General features: G+C 41.0%; 1 protein-coding gene across 2 annotated transcripts; it reads left to right on the forward strand.

Moving 5' to 3' along the window:
- Window positions 1–354: 354 nt before the first annotated feature.
- cpdp (CPD photolyase) lies at window positions 355–22,843 on the forward strand. Of its 2 annotated transcripts, XM_072255167.1 has the most exons (11): window positions 355–509; window positions 633–724; window positions 8,705–9,270; window positions 10,019–10,164; window positions 12,081–12,263; window positions 14,510–14,668; window positions 15,335–15,533; window positions 16,255–16,407; window positions 16,904–17,025; window positions 17,296–17,455; window positions 20,174–22,843. In XM_072255167.1, the coding sequence occupies exons 3-11, from the start codon at window positions 8,811–8,813 to the stop codon at window positions 20,332–20,334; spliced, it is 1,743 nt and encodes a 580-aa protein (XP_072111268.1). In that variant the 5' UTR covers window positions 355–509; window positions 633–724; window positions 8,705–8,810; the 3' UTR covers window positions 20,335–22,843. The 2 variants fall into 2 exon arrangements, with proteins under 2 accessions (XP_072111268.1, XP_072111269.1); XM_072255168.1 differs by lacking the exon at window positions 633–724.
- The last annotated feature ends 986 nt before the right edge of the window (window positions 22,844–23,829 follow it).

Below are 23,829 nucleotides of genomic sequence, written 5' to 3' on the forward strand. Positions count from 1 at the left end.
TCGGTCATCCCCAGCAGTTAGATTGTTGGTTGTTTCCGCCTTCAGTGTGGGCGCGCCGAAATACCCAGAGGAGGCTGAGAGTTGCTGTCACTAACAGGGATTCCAGTTGTCAAAAAAACCGCCTCAATGTTCACGGCGCAGGGCTGAGAATGAATTAAAGTGGTTGAATTGCCTGTGATGATGGCCTGAGCGTGATATTTTGGCCTCTCAAAATATTTGCCTTCTGTTAGGCGTAATATGTTTATCAAACATAAGACCATTACTACATTTAAAGGTGGAAATATATGCATTATAGATCAAAGTTGCTCAGAAAAAAACGCGACCGCCCCCCCCCCGGAAGGACGCGACTGGGCGTGTTCATTACCCTTACATAACACTTTAGAAAGTTACACAACGTTTCGGTGCTTATATAAGTGCAGCTGGCAAGTCTGATCAAAATCGGCGCTCGTGGTAAGAAGCCAGCCGTCTGAAGCCTTCGAGTGCGTGAAACTGAGCAGTCCAGAATCAAGGTATTGTACGGGCTGTGCTCCGATGAAGGGTTATCGGCCTGAACTGTTTCCTTTTCATTGATATTGCCTAAATCTGAGAAATTACCGCACATTGCGTAAACTGCTTTTTATGCATTCGCTCAGGATCGAGGATAACCTGCTTCCAACCCAGTTCTGAGAATCCTGCGGTACCCATAACTGACATTTAACTGCAGCAGCAGAGAGAGAATGCACAGGTAAACGCAAGAGTAGGGTTTCTAATACTGTATTGTCTTGGGTGGGCCCTTAAGTGAATGATTGCAGGACATTATCTTCGAGTTTCAGATAAAGTGCGTCCCCACTATTCCTTTTCTCCCTCCGTCCTGATCGATCTAGTTCTTCCAATACCCACAGCACCATACTTCTTTCCCTTCATCCGCACACTCCTCCCACTGGGGTCCCCTCCCCCCCCCCATTATTTCCATTTGATCACCCCCACCTCCCTTCTTGATTCCATGTTCCACCTTCCTTTCCTACCAAATTCCATCATCTGAAACCCTGTGTTCTCTCCACTTGTCATCTGCCAACCTTTGTTAGTATTTCCACTTTGCCATCTCCACCTGCCTTTTGCCTCTCTCCCCTTGGATCTACCTCTAACACTTGCCAGTTCTTGGCCCACCACTTCCCCCTCTTTATATTGGCTATGTTTCCTCTATCATTCAGTCTCGATGTTGGGTCTTGACCGGATATATTGACCGTCTGTTTCTCTCCATGGATGCTTCCTGACCTGCTGAGTTTCACCAGCTTCTCCATCCTGTTGCAGACTGTGCCTCCTGCAGTCTCCTGCGTCTCCAGGACATTATCTGTTCTGAGGTGACTGAACAGCCAGCTCTTTGAGGTTTTTAGAACTGTGCCAGGACTAAATTGAGAACCTTCCTAACAAACCGGTGATTGGATAATGGAGGCACAAGAGACTGCAGATGCTGGAGTCTGGATCCGAAAGCAAACTGCTGGAGGAAGTCGGTGCATCAAGCCGCTTCGTGTCTGTGGAGGCAAAGGAATTATCAATATTTTGGATCCTGACCTTGCATCGGGAGAGTAGAGGGGAGGTAGCCAGTGTGAAGTGAGAGGGAGTCAACGATACAGGGACTGGTAGGTGATGTGGGAACAGATAAGGAAGGGATGATGGGCAGATGGAATCAGGTGGGCTAGAGAAGAAGAAACACGTGTGTGGATGATGGGCTGATACAGATAGGAAAGGGAAAGAGAACCTGGGTGAACTGGTTTTGGGGGTGGTGGGAAGGAATACACAGGAGTAGGTTGAAATCGGAAAATCTAATGTTCATACCTGGGTTGTAGACCAGATGTGGAAAATGAGGAAGTCTAGTTTGCACTTGGCCTCACTGTGACAGCGGAGAAGGCCAAGGACAGACACATCAGTGTGGGAATGAGAAGCGGAGATGAGGTGACTGCGACAGGAAACTGAAGAAGGCCAATGCAGACACAACACAAACACTCCAAGAAATGGTCACCTAGTCTATGCTTGGTCTGTTCAGCGTAGAGGAGACCACGTCGTGAGCCCTAAATGCAATAAACAGTGCACGTAGACTCCTGCCTCACCTGGAAGGGCTGTTTAGGTCCCTGGATGGTGGTGAGGGAGGTGATATGGAGATAAATGCAGCACCTCGTATAGTTTCTGGAAAAAAGTATCAGGAGACAGGAAGGGCTGGATGCTGAGGGATAAACAGATCGAGAAGTAATGGAGAGAGTGGTGCCTGCTGAAAGCAGAAAATGGGAGAGGAGGAAGATGTGACTGGTAGTGGGATAACTTTATGCTTTACATTGAATTACTCTATAACCTTACGGATGAAGTAAAAGATTTCTAAGATGAACAACTGTGTGTGTATTATCCTCCAGAGAGACAAGTCAGAAATCTGACCCACCAAAATTGTCAAAATAAACACCTCACTTCTACAGTCTTCAGAATCAGGTTTGATATCTCCCACATATGTTGAGAAATTTGTTAACTTAGCTGCAGCGATACAATGCAATACATGATAAATATAGAAAAAGTAAATGAATTACCATAAGAGTGTGTGTATATATATAATGGTTAAATTAAAAATAGTAGTGCAAAAACAGAAATAATAAAGAAGTGAGTTAGTGTTCATGGGTTCAATGTCCATTTAGAAATCTGATGGCAGAGGGGAAGAAGCTGTTCCTGAATCACTGAGTGTGTGCCTTCAGGCTTCTGTACCTCCTTCCTTGCAGAATTATCAACCACTCATAAAAAGCTCCAGAACTATGAAATAATGTGAATAGTCTCGAGTTCAAGTTCAGTTTACTGACATTCAGCCGTACACATGTATACTGCCAAACAAAACAATGTTCCTGCAGACCAAAGTGCACAACAGTACATATAACTCACGTATGTAATACATAAAGTAATATTACCACTAATAAATTAATAATAAGTTGCATATACAATATAAGTTAAAAAGTAAATGATGACAGTACTGGTGCTTCATACACAATGAGACCTATGTTGTGGCAGGGAGTGCAGTGGTCTCACAGGCTGGGGGAAGAAGCTATTTCCCATCATAAATGTTCTTCTCCTAATGCTAGGTACCTCCTGCCTGGTGGTAAGGGGTCAAAGAGATTGTTGGATGGATGTGAGGAATCATTGACAATGCTTTCACAGTGCTCCTGATGAATATCTCTGTTGGGTGGAAGAGAGAGCCTGATGATCACCTCAGCAGTTGTCACAATCCTTTATAGGGACTTGTGGTCTGACGCCTTGATGGTGCTCCTGTAAAAATTGGTTAAAATGGGAGAGAGGAGCCTTGCTCACTCAGTCTCCTCAGGAAATGGAGCTGTTGCTGTGCCTTCTTGACCAAAGAAGAGGTGCTGAGGGAGTAGGTGAGATTGTCCATTATGTGCTGCCAGCTCTCTCCAAAGAGAGTCATGTATGTTCAATGACGAGTGGTCGGTCTGCACCTTCCTATAGTCCATTGTTAAGTTTTGTAATTCAAAACACTGAACTAATTCAAAAGAAAACAAGAGAGTCCGAAAATGTGGGTCTAACTACGTGTTTAAGTGAGGTGTGTACATATCACATGGTAGGGTGATGATGTATTTGTACATATAGCCCATAATGAATTATTTAAACAAAACTATAGCTGTACCATGGAGAACATTCTGATAGGCTGCATCACTGTCTGGTATGGAGGGGCTACTGCACAGGACTGAAAGAAGCTGCAGAAGGTTGTAAATCTAGTCAGCTCCATCTTGGGCACTAGCCTACAAAGTACCCGGGACATCTTTAGGGAGCGGTGTCTCAGAAAGGTAGCGTCCGTTATTAAGGATCCCCAGCACCCAGGACATGCCCTTTTCTCACTGTTACCATCAGGTAGGAGGTACAGAAGCCTGAAGGCACACACTCAGCGATTCAGGATCAGCTTATTCCCCTCTACCATCCGATTCCTAAATGGACATTGAATCTTTGGACACTACCTCACTTTTTTCATATACAGTATTTCTGTTTTTTCACATTTTTTAATAATCTATTCAATATACGTAATTGATTTACTTGTTTATTTATTATTATGTTTTATTTTATTTATTATTTTTTTCTCCCTCTGCTAGATCATGTATTGCATTGAACTGCTGCTGCTAAGTTAACAAATTTCACATCATATGCCGGTGATAATAAACTGGATTGTGATTCAAACAAGAATGTTTCATCAAACAAAATATATAAACAAGATTATTCAAAAATATTACTGGAATATTAAATATACGACACTCCTCCCTGCTTAGCTATAAACTCCAACTCAACAGAGAATGCATTTCAACTATATATACAGTATGCTATATAATGCAGATACCATACAGACATCAACAGCATAGTAAATTTTTAAATTGTCCCATTCAAGCCTGAAGATTTAATCACTGTAGAGGCTTGCTTACTCTTGTAGGATAATATCTTTCCTGACAAGGGCAGTTACACTGCTTGGCGGGTGGGACTTGTGGCTGTGAAACAATCTCAAGTTCTGGGGCCTCCTCTTTGGTGGTTGTAGGAGTTGACTCTGAGACTGCAGGAAGTGGTTCTGGTAGTGGTACCCACGTTCCTTCTTCTTCCTTTGTCTTCTTCACATTTGTGGATCTTGATCTTGAGAAGGTGCATTTAGTTCACTGGAGTATTTTCTTATTAATCCTTCTATTGCTCCTTTTACGATCTGATCTCCCCTCTTGGTTCATCATCTGACGAATCCTCTGTTTTCATGTCTCCATTGACTCCTTTCTTTTTGTCCTTCCGTTCATCCAGCTGGGCTTTGGTCTTTGCATCTACTTTTACAAGCAGCTCTTTGTCTCCCACTGTCAGTTCATGCAATAACTATAATGCACACAGAGTAGATTCTGGTTCTTTATACTCACAAAATCCAAGTGTTTACAACTTTACAGAAGCAGCTTGAACTCACTCCCAGTTTAGCATCAAGCCGCATTTCACAAGTAACTGCTGGATTAACAAATCAGAAGCTTTCTCGGATACATTGCAAAAGCTTGTAGTCAGACCATTGCTTTCATCACTTTCACGCTTCCTCTGAGCAGCATGGTCCTTCCTTGGTCCAATATGTTTTCCAACTGGAGCACAGAGGTTAGCACCAACACCTGTTTGTCTTCTGTTGGGCAATGGTTCATGGTGTTTGGCCTAGAGACAGTTGTGGCATCATCCAGTACCTCTCTTAATTCGCTTTCGGTTTGCTTCATTGCAGGGATTAAGGTTTGCAAATGATGGATGGCTCTCCAATCAAGTTGTAGTTGTCAGCCAGTCATGTGCCAACAATGCTGATCCTCCTGTCTTTACCACATATAAGTTCAATGTGGCTCATTGGTTGTTGTATTTCATTGTTATGAATGTCAGTCCCACAGGAATTATCTTTTCTCCAATGTAAGATCTTCGTTGGATATCTGCAGGCTTCAGTTTAGTATCTTTGAAATGCCCTTCAAACTCATTTTGTGGAATGACTGAAACAGTTGAACTAGCGTCTAATCCCATTTCAATTAATTTGCCGTTCACTTCTGGCCCTAAGCCATAGTGCTTGTCTGTTGTTAATTTTCACACTAAATTTCAAGGCTAGCCAGCCAGTGGTGTAGTGGTATCTGCCCAGACTTCAAGGCAAGTGGTGCGGGATTCAAATCTAGCCAGTCCCTTGCACGCTTTCCATCCGCGCTGGGTTAAGCTAGCAACCCAGCTTCGTTTAAAAATAAACACAGACAAATGCTAAAAAAAAAAGGTAAGATTCCCACCTGACGTGCCACAAGGCACAGAACAACAACCACCTATCTCGAGGCTACACAGTCCTGTGTCACTCCCATCATTATCAAATTTTTCATCAACAGCGTGTAGATTAATACTCTCTTTGAAACAGCAACTTGACATTTTCTCTTCCCTGAACAGTATATTTATTTCTGTCTGCCCAACTTGCTCTTTGTATTTGTCCTACTTTGTTGCATTTTCTACAAGTTTCACCTTTAAATCTGTGTTTGTTTTATGTGGGCCTCTGCCACAACAGTATCACAATTTATTCAGTCAGGCTGGTTTCTGTTTAGACACTGCAATTTTGTTCACACTCACTTTTATTCTTGACTGTAACTCAATTGAGTCTCTATCTGCAGTTTCCATTGAAATAGCAATTTCAACTGCTCTTTTAAATGTGAGCCTGTGCTTCAGTTAGGAGCCATTTTTGAACACTTTCTTTTAAGATTCCACAAACTCAACGGTCTTTCAGTGCATCATTAAGACCATTACCAAACTGACAATGCTCAGACAATTTCTTTAATTTAGTCACGTATGGTGAAATGGACTCCCCTTCCTTTTGATTCCGCTTATGAAACCTAAAGTGTTCGGCAGTCAACAATGGCTTCGGTTCTAAATGTTCCTGCATTTAACATAGCAAAGCTCATTCCTGCTGGTAGTCAATGAGGAGTCAAACTTTGAAGCAAACTGTATTCTGCAAGATTGCTCTCAGCAAAATGGGTACTCGCTTTTCATTGGCTATTTCATTTGCTTCAAAGTACTGTTCCAATAGCTCTATATACATGAGCCAATTACCTGTTGTGTAATCAAACTTGTTAATCTTTATGATGTAGCCAGTCAATTATGATTTTTAAGTGATTATTATCACTCGGTACTCACTTTGTATGAACCAGTGAATTCTTCCATTTTCTGACATTTTTCAAAAATGAACTCAATCACGTCTTCCCTCCCAAAGAACGTGCTGCACTTTTTTTTTAACTCAACCATCTCTGCATGTGCTGTGCTGCGTTTTTACGTGACCGTCTCTGCATGTACACTGCTGTGTTTTTTAAATCGACCGTCTCTGCGTGAGGTGTGCTGCGTGTTTTACTCACCATTTGTGTCTCTGCAATTTTATGAAACCCCTTCTTACCAGGCATATCTCGAAATGCAGTTCATTAACCCCTTGCTAACAGCCACCAGACTCAGCGGTGAGAAGACCACCTTTCTCAGATTCCATATGTCTAGGATCAATATGACTTGGGTTCCACCAAAACCTGGAAGTTGGAATGTCTCACCCATCCAAACCCCAATCTGTGTGAATACTGTGTAAATACTGGCCCCAAGCAAGTGCTCGTTGGCAAGAAATAACAGATTGTACACTACATACAATTATAAAGAAAGTATATTTATAAATGTTAACTTAACCAAACCATTATTAAAGAAGAAAGAAAAAAAGAAAAGAAAATGAAAGGGCCCATCATAACTAAAATAGTCAAAAGTGCACAGGTTGGAGCTCAAGTCTTCCAAAAAACTGATGTGTCCGATGTACTCACGGCAGCAACTCCTGTTGACTGATCACCGGTAGGATTTCTCCCTTGGACTCCATCGAGTCATGCATTACTGGTGGATCAAATCCTACAGCCAGTTCTCCCTAGCTTCTTCTCTCTCCATTTCCTGCCAAAAAAGATCTCAACCCACCTCAATGTCCATCACAAAACCTCTCCACCCAGCATTTTCTAGAATCTTCTCCCATTTCCACCTTCGTGATTGGATGACACGACATTCCTAAGCATGAACATCACAACCGCTTGTCTTTAGTGGTAGCCCAAACACTACCAGCAGAACACGCTGCTTCTACAGAAGGCCATTAAATGCAATACCGACAACATTAGCAGTAAAGTCTTAACCAGGGAGTTACATTTAGTTCATATGTCTCACTGCACTTCCAGCAGGTCAGTAGCCGTCTTGGGTTTGTTTCAGAAAAATACCTCGACACCAGTGTTATGTTTAGTAACTTCAAAACAGGAAACCAGTTCAAAGGAAGATATTGGAGTCCGAAAATGAGGGTCTAACTTTGTGTTATCTGAGCGAGGCACACACATATCACATGGTAACATGATGACGAATGCAATTCACATATTCATATATATAACCCACAATGAGTGCCAGATTGGTGAAAATGCCGAATTACAGAAGGATCAAATTAAGTATAATCAGTACCAGATTATCGAAGGAGCCAGATTACAGGTAGTCGGATTAGTGAAGGTCGACCTGTGTGTACGTATATCTGATTCGGTTTGAACTGGATCCAGCAGTGTAGTCATGCGACAGCAGCACGAACAACAATGGGCTGAGCACACAGCTTTGGGAAGTGCTGGTGCTCAGCGTGATGGAGCTAGAGATGTTTCTGGCAACACAGCCTTTCTGTCAAGAAGTCCACGATCCAATTACAGAGAGAGTGTTGAGACCCAGTGAGGACAGTTTACCCCACCAGCTTCTGAGGGATGATCATATTAAATGCTGACTCCTACCCTTTATTCATATTAATCTTTTCTTTTCTAAAAGTTGATACTGGAGCTTCCTAAGTTTCAAATATATTCTCTTGAAAGAAGTACAAGTTAGCCATAAACTCTGTCCGACATGCAACATTCTTAAACTTTCATTTATGTCCATAACTGATGAAATTTGCAACTATTTTCAGGCAAATTTAAAATAAGTGGATTTTATCCACTTTTAGCTTTTAAACTGTTGGACTCAAGCATCAGACATAATAGCTCAGTTGATATTTTTTGGCTGCAGATAAAATGCATGTTTGAATCTGTCAAAAAATATATTGTAAGGCTCACCAAATGTGGGAATCCCATGGTATTGTTAAATATAAATGGACATAAACCTCCTTCAAAACTTATTTCCTGCTTTTTTTTTCTGTTTGCAGGTGGTTTGGTAAAGCTTGCAAGTCGTTGCGCTGTGGCCATTCTATAACTCATTTCTCCAGACCTTTGTTTTTTCCTTTGTCGCTGAGCATCAAACATTGAACCGAAATGTCTTCAAAAAGCAAAAGGCCGTCCAAGAAGTCTGTAGATGAAATGAAAGGTTTTGACCATGAGCAGAAGAATGAAGAATCAAATGAAAAAGCAATAGAATTTCCTACCTCTTCCAAGACCCTGATGGAACCCAATCACGATGATTTAAGTCAGAAAGAGAAACTAAATGACCCTGCTAGGAGAAAGAGAATAGCGAAAAATTGTGAGCCAGGACAAATTCAGAAAGAATTGTCCTACCCTTACAAAAATAAAAGTAGAAAAGTTGAAGATCAAGTATCTCCCCCAGCAAGGGAAAACATGTTAGAAAGCATTGAAAAGTCACGTTTGTCCACTGCAATATCGGTTGAAGAATTTAGTTATAACAAAAATCGTGTCCGTCTTCTTTCCAAAGCCAACAGGATCCAGGATAACTGTCAAGGAATTTCCTACTGGATGTCACGAGACCAGCGAGTGCAAGGTAAGTCTGTATATGTCAAAGGAGGCAACAAGTTCAAGTTCAGTTTATAGTCATTCAGCCGTACACATGTATATGGCCAAATGAGACAACATTCTTACAGACTAAGGTACTCAACACAATACATATAACTCACACACATAACACATAAAGTAATATTATCACAACTAAATTAACAAATACTAAGGTGCATATACGATACAAGTTAAAAAGTAAACAGTATAATGCTACTGGCGCTTCATACATGATGAACCTGGGTGCTGGTAGGGAGTTCAGTAGTCTTACAGCTTGGGAGATACATATACAAGTGTATATATTCCATAATGCTATATTGTAACTTCACCATGTAGAGTGTTTTTAAGAAACAGTCAAATACAAGTTTATTGTCATATGCACAATTACACATATGCCTGAGAAACTTACAGGCAGCAACAACACAAGAAATGCAACATTCACTAGAAAACTTTCACATACGATGAAGAGCAAGTTTAGTATTTCTATTTAATGTGAAAGCCTGTGAGAGAACAAGCTTGTCTCCTTCTGCATAAAGTGGTGTTGAAATTAATTTAACCTGCCGTTCAGTTGCAGCTATATTGAGGTACCAAAATATGGAAAGGGTATTTCTATGTCAAATTGTTATATTTCTTTTCTATTATATTGTATCAACAGCAATACTTTGGCATTATTGTGCAATCTGATCATCTATCTGCTATATCTTGTTGACAAATTATGATGAATTTCATTCTCACAGATAACTGGGCTTTCCTGTATGCACAGTTGCTTGCTCTTGAGCATAAACACCCAATTCATGTCGTCTTCTGCTTGGTCCCCAAGTGCCCAGATGCCACCATCCGCCAATTTGGTTTCATGCTGAAAGGACTTCAGGAAGTTGCTGAGGTAAATAGTTTAGAGTTTTCCATGTTCAGGAAGTTGCCGAGGTAAATACTTAAGAGTTTTCCATGTTCAATAAAGTATTGTACTGCATCTCTCAGATCTCAAGAAATTTCGAGACTAAAAGGGCTACAGGATACAAATAATGATTTCAAGCAGATTGTGCTCCTACCTTGGGTTTATGCAGTGAGTCTTAAAGAATGAGAGTGGCAAGGATGTGGAGTTTTCTCCAATGGAATGCACCAGCAAGATGATAGGCATGTTTTTCAGGGGAAAATAAAGAAGAAATGGATAAAGGTTACGCAAAGCAGAAATAGAAAACTGATAGGAGGCTTGATTGCTTAGGGTAACTGTTTATGCTGAATAGCCAGATTCTGTTGTGTGTACTTTCTGCAATTCATTCTATTTATTCCCCTTGCCAGTAATAAAAGCGCTAGTTAAAGGTGTTGGTTTGCGTTTTATGAGACTTAGCAGAGAAATGCTCAACACCTTCTTATTAAGAAGTACCTCACCGTAAAAGATGATTTGCTTCCCCTCCCATTCTATGGCTTCTGAAGTGGGATGTTAAGGATACAGTGGGAGCTTCGACATATGCCACAGCAGGGAAAGGAAGTGTTTGATAAGTCAGATGATGTGCTCCTTCCATCATTTTCACCACAGTGTTCCGTGCCTTTCCACTTATTACTCCGCTCTGAGTGTTCACAGGCCCGGGATTCCCACGTTCGTTACACTTTTTCAAAGAGGCTTTGACAATATTCTGTATGCATTCTCTGTGCTCCTGAAAAGTATGCGTTGATGAAGCTCAGAGTAAAATGCATATTTGACAATCTAGCATCAGGCATACAGAGCATATGATCTGCTTGTTGGAAGTTGTTGAGTGTTGTTAGAGCCCTGATGGTGGGTATATTGGCCTGGTTTGCTTACACTGTCAGTAATCAGTTACCCAAGCCTTGCATTAATCTTCTAGACATTCTCATCAGGGTGGTCTCTCATCAAGCGGAGAGTCCCTTCATTGGTGTCAATTGCAGCAGATGTCAGGGCAGTCTGGATATCAAATGTCCAAGTCAAAGTTCAAAGTAAATTTATTATTAAAGCATGTATCACCATAAATAAGTAAATAAATAATGCTGAGAACATGAATTGTAGAGTCCTTGAAAGTGAGTTCATAGGTTGTGGGATCGGTTCAGATATTGTGGATATTCTGCGGTTCCTTTTGGATGGGACCCATCAGGTTGTCTGTGAGATCCTACTTGCGAAGAGCTTTCTTTGCTGAGTCGTTAAGACCTTCATATTTATTGCAGCAACATTTCTATTGCCTTACTGGACAGGTCCATGGAGAGGAGAGAAACGCTATAGTTATTTAACATTTATAGATAACCACAAGCAATTGTTCAGCTTCTTTATTGCAATTTGATTTTGATGTTCTCAAGAACTAGTAAGAGACAGCTGTTTAGTGTTGGACTCTAGCTTCACATTAGCATGGGGTGTGGAGACAAATTTTCTTCCTTCAAACATTATCATAGAGCTTAGAAAAATAGAGGGCTAGGTGGTAGGGAAACTCTAGGTAGTCTCTAGAGTAAGTTACATGGTCAGCACAACATTGTGGGCTAAAGGGCCTGTATTGTGCTGTAGATTTCTATGTACAATATTCTATTATCAACCACTTGTTGTTTGGCAACATAGTAGCTTTCTGAACCATTTCTGTTTTCCAGTGAGGATTTTTTGGAATTGAAGATGTAAGCAATGGGAGTAACTTCTTCCTATCATTATATTTTAAAATGAAAACAGAGAACAGCCTGAGAGCAGAAAGAGGAGACAAATAGATGTCACCAGCTACCATCAACAATCTGATGGAATTGAACAGGCAGAGTGTGAACTGGTGGTTTTTTTTAACTGAATATGTATTGAATATTACCTTGCAGGAGTGTCGAATGCTGAATATCGCTTTCCATCTGCTGACTGGTTTTCCCGAAGATGTGCTGCCGGTGTTTGTTAAAGAACACAACATCGGTGCAGTGGTTGTAGACTTCTCACCATTACGCCTCCCTCTGCAGTGGATCGAGGAAGTGAAAAATAAATTACCAAAAGATCTGCTATTTGTCCAGGTACGTGTTCAATGTGTTGGGGTTCAACCCAGAAGAGTGTGCTGTAATGTTTTAGTATTACCTGCCTTTCATTTGAGTGTTTATCATGTTCTGAAAAATGCCCTAAAATGAAAGTTATGTTCTCTTGTATAATCCTCCAGTCATTTTTCTACAACATTTCTGCTGCCTTCTTGAGCATTTTACTCCAGCTGTTCACCAACATGTGCTTAAATAGTTAAACTGACCTTTTTGTGTAGCACACACAAAGTTCTGGAGGAACTCGGCAAGTCGGGATAAGAAGGTGGGAGGAGGGGGAAGAGTACAAGCCGGCAGGTGATAAGTGTAACCAGATGAGGGGGAAGGTGGGGAGGGACGATGACGTGACAAGTTGGTAAGGGAAGTGGAAAAGGTAAAGGGCTGAAGAAGAAGGAATCTAATATGAGATGGCAGAGGATCATGAAAGAAAGGGGAAGGAGGAAGGGAACCAGAGGGAAGTGATGGGCATGTGAGGAGAGGAGAAGGGGTCAGGGGGTAACCAAAATGGGGAAAGAGAAAAGAGAGAAGGAAGGAAGGGGGAGAAATTACCGGAAGTTGGAATAATCAATGTTCATGCCATCAGGTTGGAGGAGTTCTATTTTCTTTCTTCATCACCCCCCCTTCCCCCACCTTCCTTCCCCCCTCACCTGGTACCTGGTCTCACCTATCATCTGCCAGCTTGTGTTCCTTCCCCTTCTCCCACCTTCTTATTCTGGCATCTTCCCTCTTCCTTTCCAGGCCTGATGAAGGGTCTCAGCTCGAAAAGTCAGCTGTTTATTTCCCTCCATAGATGCTGTCTGACTTCCTGAGTCCCTCCAACATTTTGTGTGTGTTGGTAAGGTTTCCAGCAACTGCACTCATCTTCCTTTTGATACAGGACTGCTCGCAACCCCTGATTGCAGCCATCAATGTGGAGAATAAATGGTTGTGCGATGTCTGGGAATCCCAGCAGAGATGGATGTACTCAGCAGTCAGGCAACTTCTCCAAAGTTTCTTGATGTGTCTCTGTCCAAGTGATTGGTTTGCAAGAGGGCACACAGTTCCTCTTCTTACTTGTCTTTCTGATACTACCTCTACTGGTCACTGTCATCTCTGCTTTTTAACATGTCACAGAGGGGCATCACAATTTGAGAGAGATCTTTAGCGTACTGCCAACAGTAACTCAATAGACCCATAATCTTTCTCAGTTCTCTCACTGTGCCTGGCCTCTTCTCTTTTAGTGCTGTTACTGTTACCGTGTACACAGGATCCATCCAATTTCCTCCAAGCCAATGTCCAGGACTGACCAACAGTTACCAGAAACGTTTGGTTGAAGTTATTGCTGTACAAGGGGGTCACACCAGTTACTGTGAGCAAAGGTTCACCTACTTTTTCCAACAAATACATGTAATATTGAGTCATTTTTCTCAAAAAAAATAACAAGTACAAATTTTTTTGTGTTATTTATTTAATTGTGTTTTCTTTATCTAATTTTAGGACTTACATGATCACATTTAGGTCATATTTATGCAGAAATAGAGAAAATTCTACAGGGTTCACAAACTTTCTAGCACCGCTGTACTAAGCCAAATCCCTTATGTTTTGTAGGATTTTCTACTCACAGGCCGTAATGCAGCCGGTCAGCACACTTTCCAGCACACATCTATAGAAGCTTGTCAAGGTTTCTGATGACATGCCAAACCTCCACAGACTCCTAAGGAAGTAGAGGCACTGTCGTGCTTTCTTTGCATCTACACTTATATGAATCTAATCCTGATTCTGATTTATTATTTGAACTGGATTTTTAACTACCTTGTATCTTTTCCTCATAGTTTAGGTGCTTTAATTTAAGCATCAGATTGTATGTTCTTCACTGCAGCACTTCCAATACCTGGATAATCCTTACTGGAGCAGGCAGCTGTAGTGATCACTGTGCTCCATCCAGCTCTGGTAATATAGCTGCCTGATTTGTGATACATATCCCAAGAGTCAGTTGACTTTATGCAGCATTGCAGTACATTTCCTTCTATTATTCTTATTCGTAGATTCAATTTATAAATATTGTTGAATAACAAAGTCTGTACTGCTCTAAAGATTTTGATTCTAGAGAGCCGAGGATCTATTTTCACTTTATTTCACGATGAAAAGTGATTAAATTATACCTAGGAACATTTCACAATTAAGATGGTTAATGCAGAAATGCTTTGCTTACCCTGACTGTAATATCCGGATGTTTTATTTGCAATGTTTAGGTGGATGCTCACAATATTGTACCTTGCTGGGTAGCTTCAAATAAACAAGAGTACAGTGCCAGAACAATCAGAGGGAAAATTCATGACAAGCTCCCACAGTTCCTGACCGATTTTCCTCCAGTTATCCGACATCCTTATAACTCTCCTCAGAAGCTCCAGGTTAGTATCATAGAATGATTCATCCAGAACCTTATCGACTTAGTTTAACATTACAAAGTATACGCTAATGGCTTAATTCTTCAAAAGGAATGGTGTTCATATGAGGAAGCTTTGTACAGGTTTATACCTACTGTTGTCAGAGGGACCAGTACTGAGTTTCTGCATAGATATCAGTAAATTGGTCTTCACTGAAAACTAATAAACAATTGCTTCCTTTTTGTTAAAGATTTAAAATTGCTGACTGATTATTTCTTGTAATGGCCATCTGCAAATCCTTCAACCTTGATCAAACTACATTTGGATTTCTACAATTTTTCCTTGGGCTAAGAGCACAGTTGTTCATTGACAACATAAAACTCATTTTGAGAATGGAATTCTTTTTCATGCCAATGACTATCAGGCAAGAATTGTAGCACTTCTGATCAGATGTTGCTATAAGATCATTGAAATTTTTCCTTTATCAACTGACCAAAAATTAGTTTTCTGATTCTAATGCAAGTTTAAGTCTAGATTTATAATCTTCATGAAAGAAACAATGATTTGTTATCTACTCATTTGCATCTGATTTCCTGTTGTTTAACAAGGATTATAGAATTACAATATCTGTCATTTGTGTAGTAGGTTTATTTGATCTCTCTTACTTGAGTCATCTGATTATCATTCTAGATCATTGACTGGGATGCAGTCTGCACAAGCCTTCTAGTGGATCGCACAGTTCAGCAAGTTGACTGGGCAAAAGCAGGAACTACAGCAGGTCTAACAAGGCTAGAGTCATTCATTAAGGGAAACCTGAAGCACTTCGGTTCAGACAGAAACAACCCAAACAAGGCCGCCTTAAGTAACATGTCACCATGGTTTCACTTTGGTGAGTGTCTATGAAGCATTTAAGATCAGGAATTCAGGGCCACGCAAATGTTTCTGGAAATACTGTAATACTGTATGGAGCTCAGAAGATACACAGACATTGCAATGGAAGAGAACTTAAGGCGTTATTGTGAAATTTTGTCATTAAGTAAATCCTACAAAATTGACACAATTAGAGATATTCATATTTAAACTGTATTTGAAATATGAACCACTTTTATTTTCATAGTGAGTATATTCATAATATTTGATCAATAAAAAGAATAATAGTAAAATATCACAGTAATGTATCATACATGGCATGATTTGTAAGACTGTTGGAGCCAAAACCCCAAGGAGGCACATCTTGATGAGACATATATTGAAAGAGGTGTTGCATTAATGGAACACAGTGACTGGTCCGCAGATGGAATTTACGGTTAGTTAGGATTAGAGCCATGAGAGGGATGTAATGTGGATTTTTATAGCTTATGCCAAGACTGAGAAGCTGTTACGAATTATGACTTTATTTAAAAGGGAGTTGAATAAAACTATAGGAGGAATAGACACAGGAAAAAGGGAAAGAATTCTGATGCTTTATACCATCAAATTTATTTGCACTGATAGAGATTAACTGCATAGAATAGTCTTCGGTGATTCTGTCAAAGTTTTGCCTTTAGCCTAATTTACAATTAGGTAGTTCTGAACTTGTGTCTCCATTGAATCCCGTTCTCCTTTTACAGGTCAAGTTTCAGTTCAGCGGGCAGTCCTTGAGATAAAGAAGTTCCGCAACAAGTTTAAAGAGAGTGTAGACAGCTACATTGAAGAAGCTGTGGTGCGGCGGGAGCTGGCAGACAACTTCTGCTTTTATAATAAAATGTATGACCAGTGTGAAGGTGAGGCTGATGTTGCTACATTTCAGCTTGGGTTGAGCATCAAAAAATTAAGTGCTTGCATTACCCTGGCAGTTTTTGACATTTAAATCTTAAATTAAAACTGTTAATTGAATTCAGTTTTAGTTGAACATCTGTATTCTGCCAATCTGTGGAATCATTTTTATTTTGATTTTCTTGTCAGCATTATATGCTGTTGACAAAATGAGTAAGTATTAAGCTCCCAGTCCACCCCATGTAGTAACTTGATTGCATCTCTCCAAATTAATCACACTATGTTTTATGCCAGTAAATGTACTTTAAAATGCATCTCTTTTGCTCTATTTAATCTCTTCGACTTTGGAACTATTAAAAGTTTGGGAAAGCAATCATTTTTCATCTCTGATAAATGATTTTCCAAACATAAAGGACCACAAAACTGAAAATGAACTTTGGAACAGCAGTTTTTATCTTGACCACGCCCAACCTTAATTTTTTACTTGAATTATTTGCTTCTCAGGTGCCTCAGAGTGGGCACAGAAAACTCTGAAATTGCACAGTAGTGACAAGCGGCCGTACCTTTACACCCTAAAACAGCTGGAGGATGGGGAAACACACGATACCTTGTGGAATGCTGCACAGGTAAAAAGATACACTTTGTTCCACAGCTTTACGTTTTGGGCACGGATGCACGTCAGTGAGTTCTGAGAATCCGAAATAGCCATAAACGTACATTTTCCGATGTTTTACTAAAGTCAGATTTTTGAGGATGCTCACAATGTGAAAAGCCATTTGGCTCATCCTGATTAATTCATACAGAATGAATACATGCTCCTTTTTTCCTGTACTTGCCACCATCTTGCTGGGATTTGTTTCCCCGTGGATTTTAGCTGCAACATCTGTTTTCTGTAGCTTCAGATGGTCTACGAAGGGAAAATGCACGGTTTTTTACGAATGTATTGGGCTAAGAAGATCTTGGAGTGGACCTCTTCACCTGAGGAAGCACTGACGTTCGCCATCTATCTGAACGATCGTTACCAACTTGATGGATCAGATCCAAACGGATATGTGGGTGAGCTCAAAACTGGCATGCATTATCTAATAAGTGATACCTAGAACCTCCGTGTACAAAGTCTGCAGTGTATGAGTGGATGATTTTGTAGCTCTTTCCTTGCCATTTGCTAGAAGCAAATAAAATCAAGACCGAGTGATATAGTAATGCAGCACAGATACCTGTCTGTCAGCCCATCGAGTACATGCTGACCACCATGCCCGTGCAGTGGTTTCCTGCATTTGGCACATATCCATCTGAACCCACCTCTCCAACTGCTTCTTAAATGATTATTAAATGATACGCTAGCAGCTCATTCCATCTGCTCATACCTTCTTTATGAACCAATTGCCTTCAGATCCCTTTTAAATCTTTCTCCTCTCACCTTGCCCCTAGCTTTGGACTCACTGCCCCAGAGAAAAAACTACTACAGTGCTTATTATCCATGCCTCTTATAACTTTAAACATGTTTCTAACACTGTCCCTGATTGTCCTACCTTCCAAGTGATAAGGACCAAACCTTGTCACTCCTTATAACTAACTCAATGCCTCCTTCCAGTCAACATCCTTGAAATCTTGTCTGTGCTCTTTCCAGTTTAACCATGTCTTCCCTATAACAGGGTGACAAAAGCTGTACACAGCAATCCAAATGTAGCCTCGCTGACAACTTATCCAATGGCAACAGAATATCCCAGTGCTCTGACTGATGAGGGCCAGCCTGCTTAATACCTCTTTCACCACCCTGTCTACCTCTGATGTCACTTCCAACAAACTATGCATTTGTACTCCTAAGGACCCCTGTTCGACTACACACCCTAGTGTCCAACCATTCTTAGTATAGGTCCTCTACTGGATTCACTTTTCAATATCGCAGCTATCTGTATTGAAATCCATTTTTCCACACCTCCGCTCACTTCCCTAACCAATTAAAATCAAGATCCCACTGTAATCTATGCTAACTTTTTTCACTACTAACACCACCTGCTAATTTTGTGTCATCCATAATTCTACTAATCAAGCCTTGTGCAAATTGCATTCTAATCACTTGTCAGTCAGTCAGTGGGTGCCATCCCGAATCTGGGGTTGGCGGCTATGCACCTCCATCTTCTTCGATCCTGCAACAGCACCGAGTACAGCCTCTCCTCCAGTTTGTTCTCGCTGGCCGCTTTGGCACCGCCCGCTGCCGCCCCCGCCAAACTCGAGCCCGAGGCCGTGTCGGCCTCCAGCCATGGCCACTTCTTCGAGCTCGGCTCTTCCTTAGGCGGAGGCCTTGGGCAGGTCCAGGCACACTGTGCAGCGCCCAAGTTCACCATGTCTCTTCTATCTAGGTGCATAGCGTACGATTTGTAGATACGTGGTGAGGCTTTAATCTCTTCCATGGAAGATGGCCGTTGGCTCACAAGGAGCTCATCTGCCCTTTGTCAAGTCTTGTTTATTTTTAGCCCCGCTGGGTGGCCTCACTCCCTCCTCACCAGACTGAGTCCGGTGGGGGAGCCGGCCCAAGTCGCCGACCATTCGACCACGGCCCCCTCATTATTAATAACAAGGATCCCAACACCAACCCCTGTGGCACACCCACCAGTCACCAGTCAACCTCCATTCCAGAGTATCTCATCTTTGGAAAGATTTGCTGCCAGATGTCCAGAAACGGACAGTGAAAAGACAGAAAAAAACAAAGGCAGTGGCTTTTAACAGTTTTTCAATTTTATCTCATTTTTAAAAGCACCGATGTTTTTACTGTACAGAATTGGCATGAGGAGGACACAGAGTGGTCTCAAAATATTAGCAGGATCAAGGGAATGGGAGAGAAGGTGTATACCATCCCCATACTTGTGCTAACATTGCAGCCAACTTGAGTTAAAATTCGTTGGTACATCATTTTGTCATAGCAAGGAAACCATCTCTTCACTGCAACCCTCCACACTGACCAAGCTGCCCCCTGACCATTTTTACCTTTTGTGGAAAAGAGGAACTAAGGAATTCAAGTCTTGTTCTTTTATTGGAACTATGAAGGACTGCACAAATAACCAGGAAGTGCCACTTTGGAATGATCTATGTTGCCCCTGCAGATCCCTCAAAGCAAAAGACTCAATTTTAATCTAGTCCTGAACAAGGGTCTCAGCCCAAACTTCAACTGTTTGTTCATTCTGTAGATGCTGTCTGACCTGCCAAGTTCCTCCAGCATTTTGTGTATTTTATTTTGGATTTCCAGCATCTGCAAAATGTCTTGTGTTCTCAATTTGAATTTATTCATTTATTGAATGTAGTCAGCCTTGATGGCCCGACATTTACTAGCAAATCCAAGAAATGACCAAAATGCGATACCTTCATCCACTATTTCATTTTCACATATGGTAACAGCAGGAGAAGCTGTTGTAAAATGATCCTGAAAGTTAGTGTCAACACATTACACTTCTATTATGCTATCAGACATTAGAAGAATATGTTACCTGGGCACAATTACAATCATTTTCCAAAAGGACAGCTAGACTTCATGAGGTTAATTTTACAAGGAGCACTTATTCAAACATTCCATTTAAGGTTTGGGCTGACTGAAATTTAAAGATACCTTGAAACTTTCAATGGTGAAATTAGGAAACACTTCTCTATTCAAATGTTAATATAAAAAATATATGGCTTTCAAAGTGACTTGTGTTGTTGTTTTCCTTCAGCAGCACTTAATGCGTTAAATCTATGTTTCCTATATCTAATTACCATACTTAACACTTTGCTCCACAGGCTGTATGTGGTCAATCTGTGGAATCCATGACCAAGGCTGGGCAGAGCGACCAATCTTTGGCAAAATTCGTTACATGAATTTTAATGGATGCAAGAGAAAATTTGATGTTGTCCAATATCAGCAGAAATACAACCGCAAGAAGTTCACAAAAACGATTTAAGATCAATGTTTGCTTTTATAATTGTGTAACCTGATTTTAAGTGCCTTATCACTTATTGCATTCCACCTCTGCCATAGTCCTAAGCTCCACTTTCCTCCTGAAATGTCACCACCTCCCTTTCCTCTTTAACAGAGGCCTTTTATGTGGCCTTTTGTCATCTGCTCTGGCATTCCATACTCCCATGAAGAGCCTTAGTATGTTTTACTAGATATGATCTACAGCATAATTACAAGTTGCTGAGTCTCAGGAAGATTTATTTTCTTTAGTTGAATGAAATTGAGGCATAAGAATGGTCAGCAGAATAATATTAGACAGTGTGTAATAAGATTTAGAGAGATGGAATGTGAAGCTCCAGGAAGGCCTGTTGAACAGATCATCAAAGCTGGTGCTTTTTTGAAAAGTTGTTTTTATTTCTCTTTTTTTTACAAATGGTAACATCTCTGAAGATTTCTGGGTCTTGGCTGTGAGCTGTGGGCAGTGATTGATGATTGCCTGATTTTAAGAGTGCTCCGATCCATTGAGAATTTGAAATGCGGAAAGCAGAAGAGAGAATCAACCGTACGATGATCACTGTTTAAAAGTTCATACATCTTCACAAGTCTCTTTAATACAACCTACAAAAAGAACCATAAGACGTAGGAGCAGAATTCGGCCATTTGGCTCACCAAGTCTGCTCCACCAGTTGGTTATGGCTGAATCATTTTCCCTCTCAATCCCATTGTCCTGTCTTTTCCCTGCAACCTTTGACACCTCAGTAATCAGGAACCTATCCACCTCTGCATTAAATATGCCCAATGACAGCCTCCACAGCCATCTGTGGCAATGAATTCCACAAATTCACCACCTTCTGGCTAAAGAAATCCCTCCTTATCTCTGTTCTAAAGGGACATCCTTCTATGCTAAGGCTGTACTCTCTGGTCCTAGACTCTCCCACTATTGGAAACATCCTCTCTACATCACCTTCAGTATCTAGGTTTTTCAATATTCAGTAGGTTTCAGTGAGGTGCCCCCTCATTATTCTAAACCTCAGAGAGTACAGGCACAGATCCATCCAATGCTACTCGTACTGTACGTTAATCCTTTTGTATTCAGAATCATTCTCGTAAACCTCCTCTGGGCTCCCTCCAATGCCAGCACATCCTCTCTTAGACATGGGGTCAAATACTGCTCACAATTCTCCAAATATGGTTCAACCAATTCCATATAAATGCTCAGCAGTACATCTTTGTTTTTTATATTCTAGTCCTCTCACAATGAATACTAACATTGTATTTGCCTTCCTTACTACCGACGCAACCTGCAAGTTAGCCTTTAAAGATTCACGAGGACTCACAAGTTCCCTTGCACCTCTGATCTCTGAATTTACTGACCATTAAGAAAGTAGTCTATGCACTTGTTCCTGCTACCAAAATGCGTGACCATACACTTCCCTACACTATCCATCCAGGTCCTTCTGCAGACTCCCTCCTTCCTCAACACTACCTGCTCCTCCACCTATCCTTATATTACCCACAGACCACAAAATCATCAATTCCATCATCCAATTCGTTAATATTTAACATGAAGAATAGTGAACCCAAGACAAAACCCAGCAAAGCACCACTAGTCACTGGCAGCCAACCAGAAAGGACACCCTATATTCCCACTTATTGCCTTCTGCCAATCAACCATCCTTCTGTCCATGCTCATATTTTTCCTTTAATACCATGGGCTCTTATCATGTTTAGCACCCTCATGTCTTCTGAAAATCCAAGGAAACAGCATCCACTGACTCCATTGGAAGGGGGTTTCTTCCCCTTCCTGTCCAGTCCTGCTGAAGGGTCTCTGCCTGAAACATCGACTCTTTATTAATTTCCATAGATGCTGCCTGGCCTGCAGAATTCTGTGTGTGCTGCTCTAGATTTCCAGCATCTCTTGTGTTATTGATCCACTGAGTCTCTTGTCTATCCTGCCTTTTATTTCTTTAAAGAATCCCAACAGATTTGTCAGGCAGGGTTTCCCCTTAAGGAAACAATGCTGACATCAGCCTATTTAATTGTGTGCCCCCTAGTACCACAAAACCTTATCCTTAAGAATGGACTCTACCATCTTGCCAACCACCGAAGTCAGGATAACAGGCTTTTTGCCTCCTTCCCTTAAAGAGTGGAGTGACATTGACAATTCTCCTGTCCTTCAGAACCATTCCAGAATTTAGTGGTTCTTGAAGACCACTACAAATGCCTCCATAATTTCTTCAGCCACCTCTTTTGGAACCCTGGGGTGTACACCAAATGGTCCAGGTGACTTATCAACTTTCAGACCTTTTAACTACAAGCACATTCTCATTAGTAATAGTGACTACACTCACTTCTGCCCCCTGACCTCTCCGATTTCTGGCATGCCACTGGTGTCTCCAGAGTGTAGGTTCATGTATCGGTTCTCTATCTGCTTTGTATTCTGTGTTGTGCCTTTATTGTATCTATTCACATGAGTGGGGATGGCATGGTAAAAGTAAAGGGAATAAATTACGTATTTTTGCTTATTTCATTGAGCTTGGGACCAGTGGAGGCCATATAATTTGATGACCACTCAGATATCGCAGACATAATGCTCAGTAATGGTTAACTGTATGCTTGCTAATTGCTAATAAAGGATCAAATAAAAGGTTCAGCTTTTGGAGGAATCATTGGAGCTGTGGACATGTCACGCAAGTATAATGGTCCCTACAGTTGCAGGCAAGTGGAAGTTGATTTGTTTTGGTTTTGGATTAAATTTGCTGCTAATTTCTGTCAGCAAAAGTTTTCAACAGTGATAGCAAATGAACATTAGCATTCAAGTGTGTCCCTGCAATTAGGAGCACCACAGCCTGGAGCAGCTTGTGACAAGTAATGATCTTTTGTTGAATCATGCTGTGTGCATGGGTTTGAAACACAGTTTTCAATGGCCATCATTGCCATGTCCAACTGGATTGATCTGGAAAGCTGTGTGTTTGGCTGCAGAATTCAACCCTTGGTTCTGTTGAAAAGCTGAAGAATTGAATTGCTTCCATTGTTGAAAAGCTGAATTGAAACTGCCGTTGTTTTGTTGGTTTGCACACTTGGAAGACAAAATGAGTTTAGCTGGAAGCAATAACTTGAAATCAAGACCAAGCAAGAAAATAAACAAACAAGCAATGTTGAAGGTTAGTTTGTTAGAGGAAATGAAAGTTTTTACAAAGCCAAAGAACAGGCTGTGGCTACATAAAAAGCTGAAGACAGTGGGTCTAAGGTAAGTGCAGCACGTTCTGTTCCTAGCAGAATGACCCGTGTGTCTGGTACCACATCAGTATGCATTAAAATGGAGGCTGATTTAGCTGAGTTATTCGTAAGACCACGGATATTGAGGGATAAGCACACCTTGAGGAAAAGGTGGAACAGCTTCAGAGAAAAATGAAACATTTTAGAAGAACATGAGCAATTTCGAAGAAAAATGGAGCAGCTTGAATTGCAGCCATGATGGCCAGAGTTAAAGTTCTAA

Source organism: Mobula birostris, chromosome 4 (assembly GCF_030028105.1).
Source record: "Mobula birostris isolate sMobBir1 chromosome 4, sMobBir1.hap1, whole genome shotgun sequence".
Lineage (NCBI taxonomy): Eukaryota > Metazoa > Chordata > Chondrichthyes > Myliobatiformes > Myliobatidae > Mobula > Mobula birostris.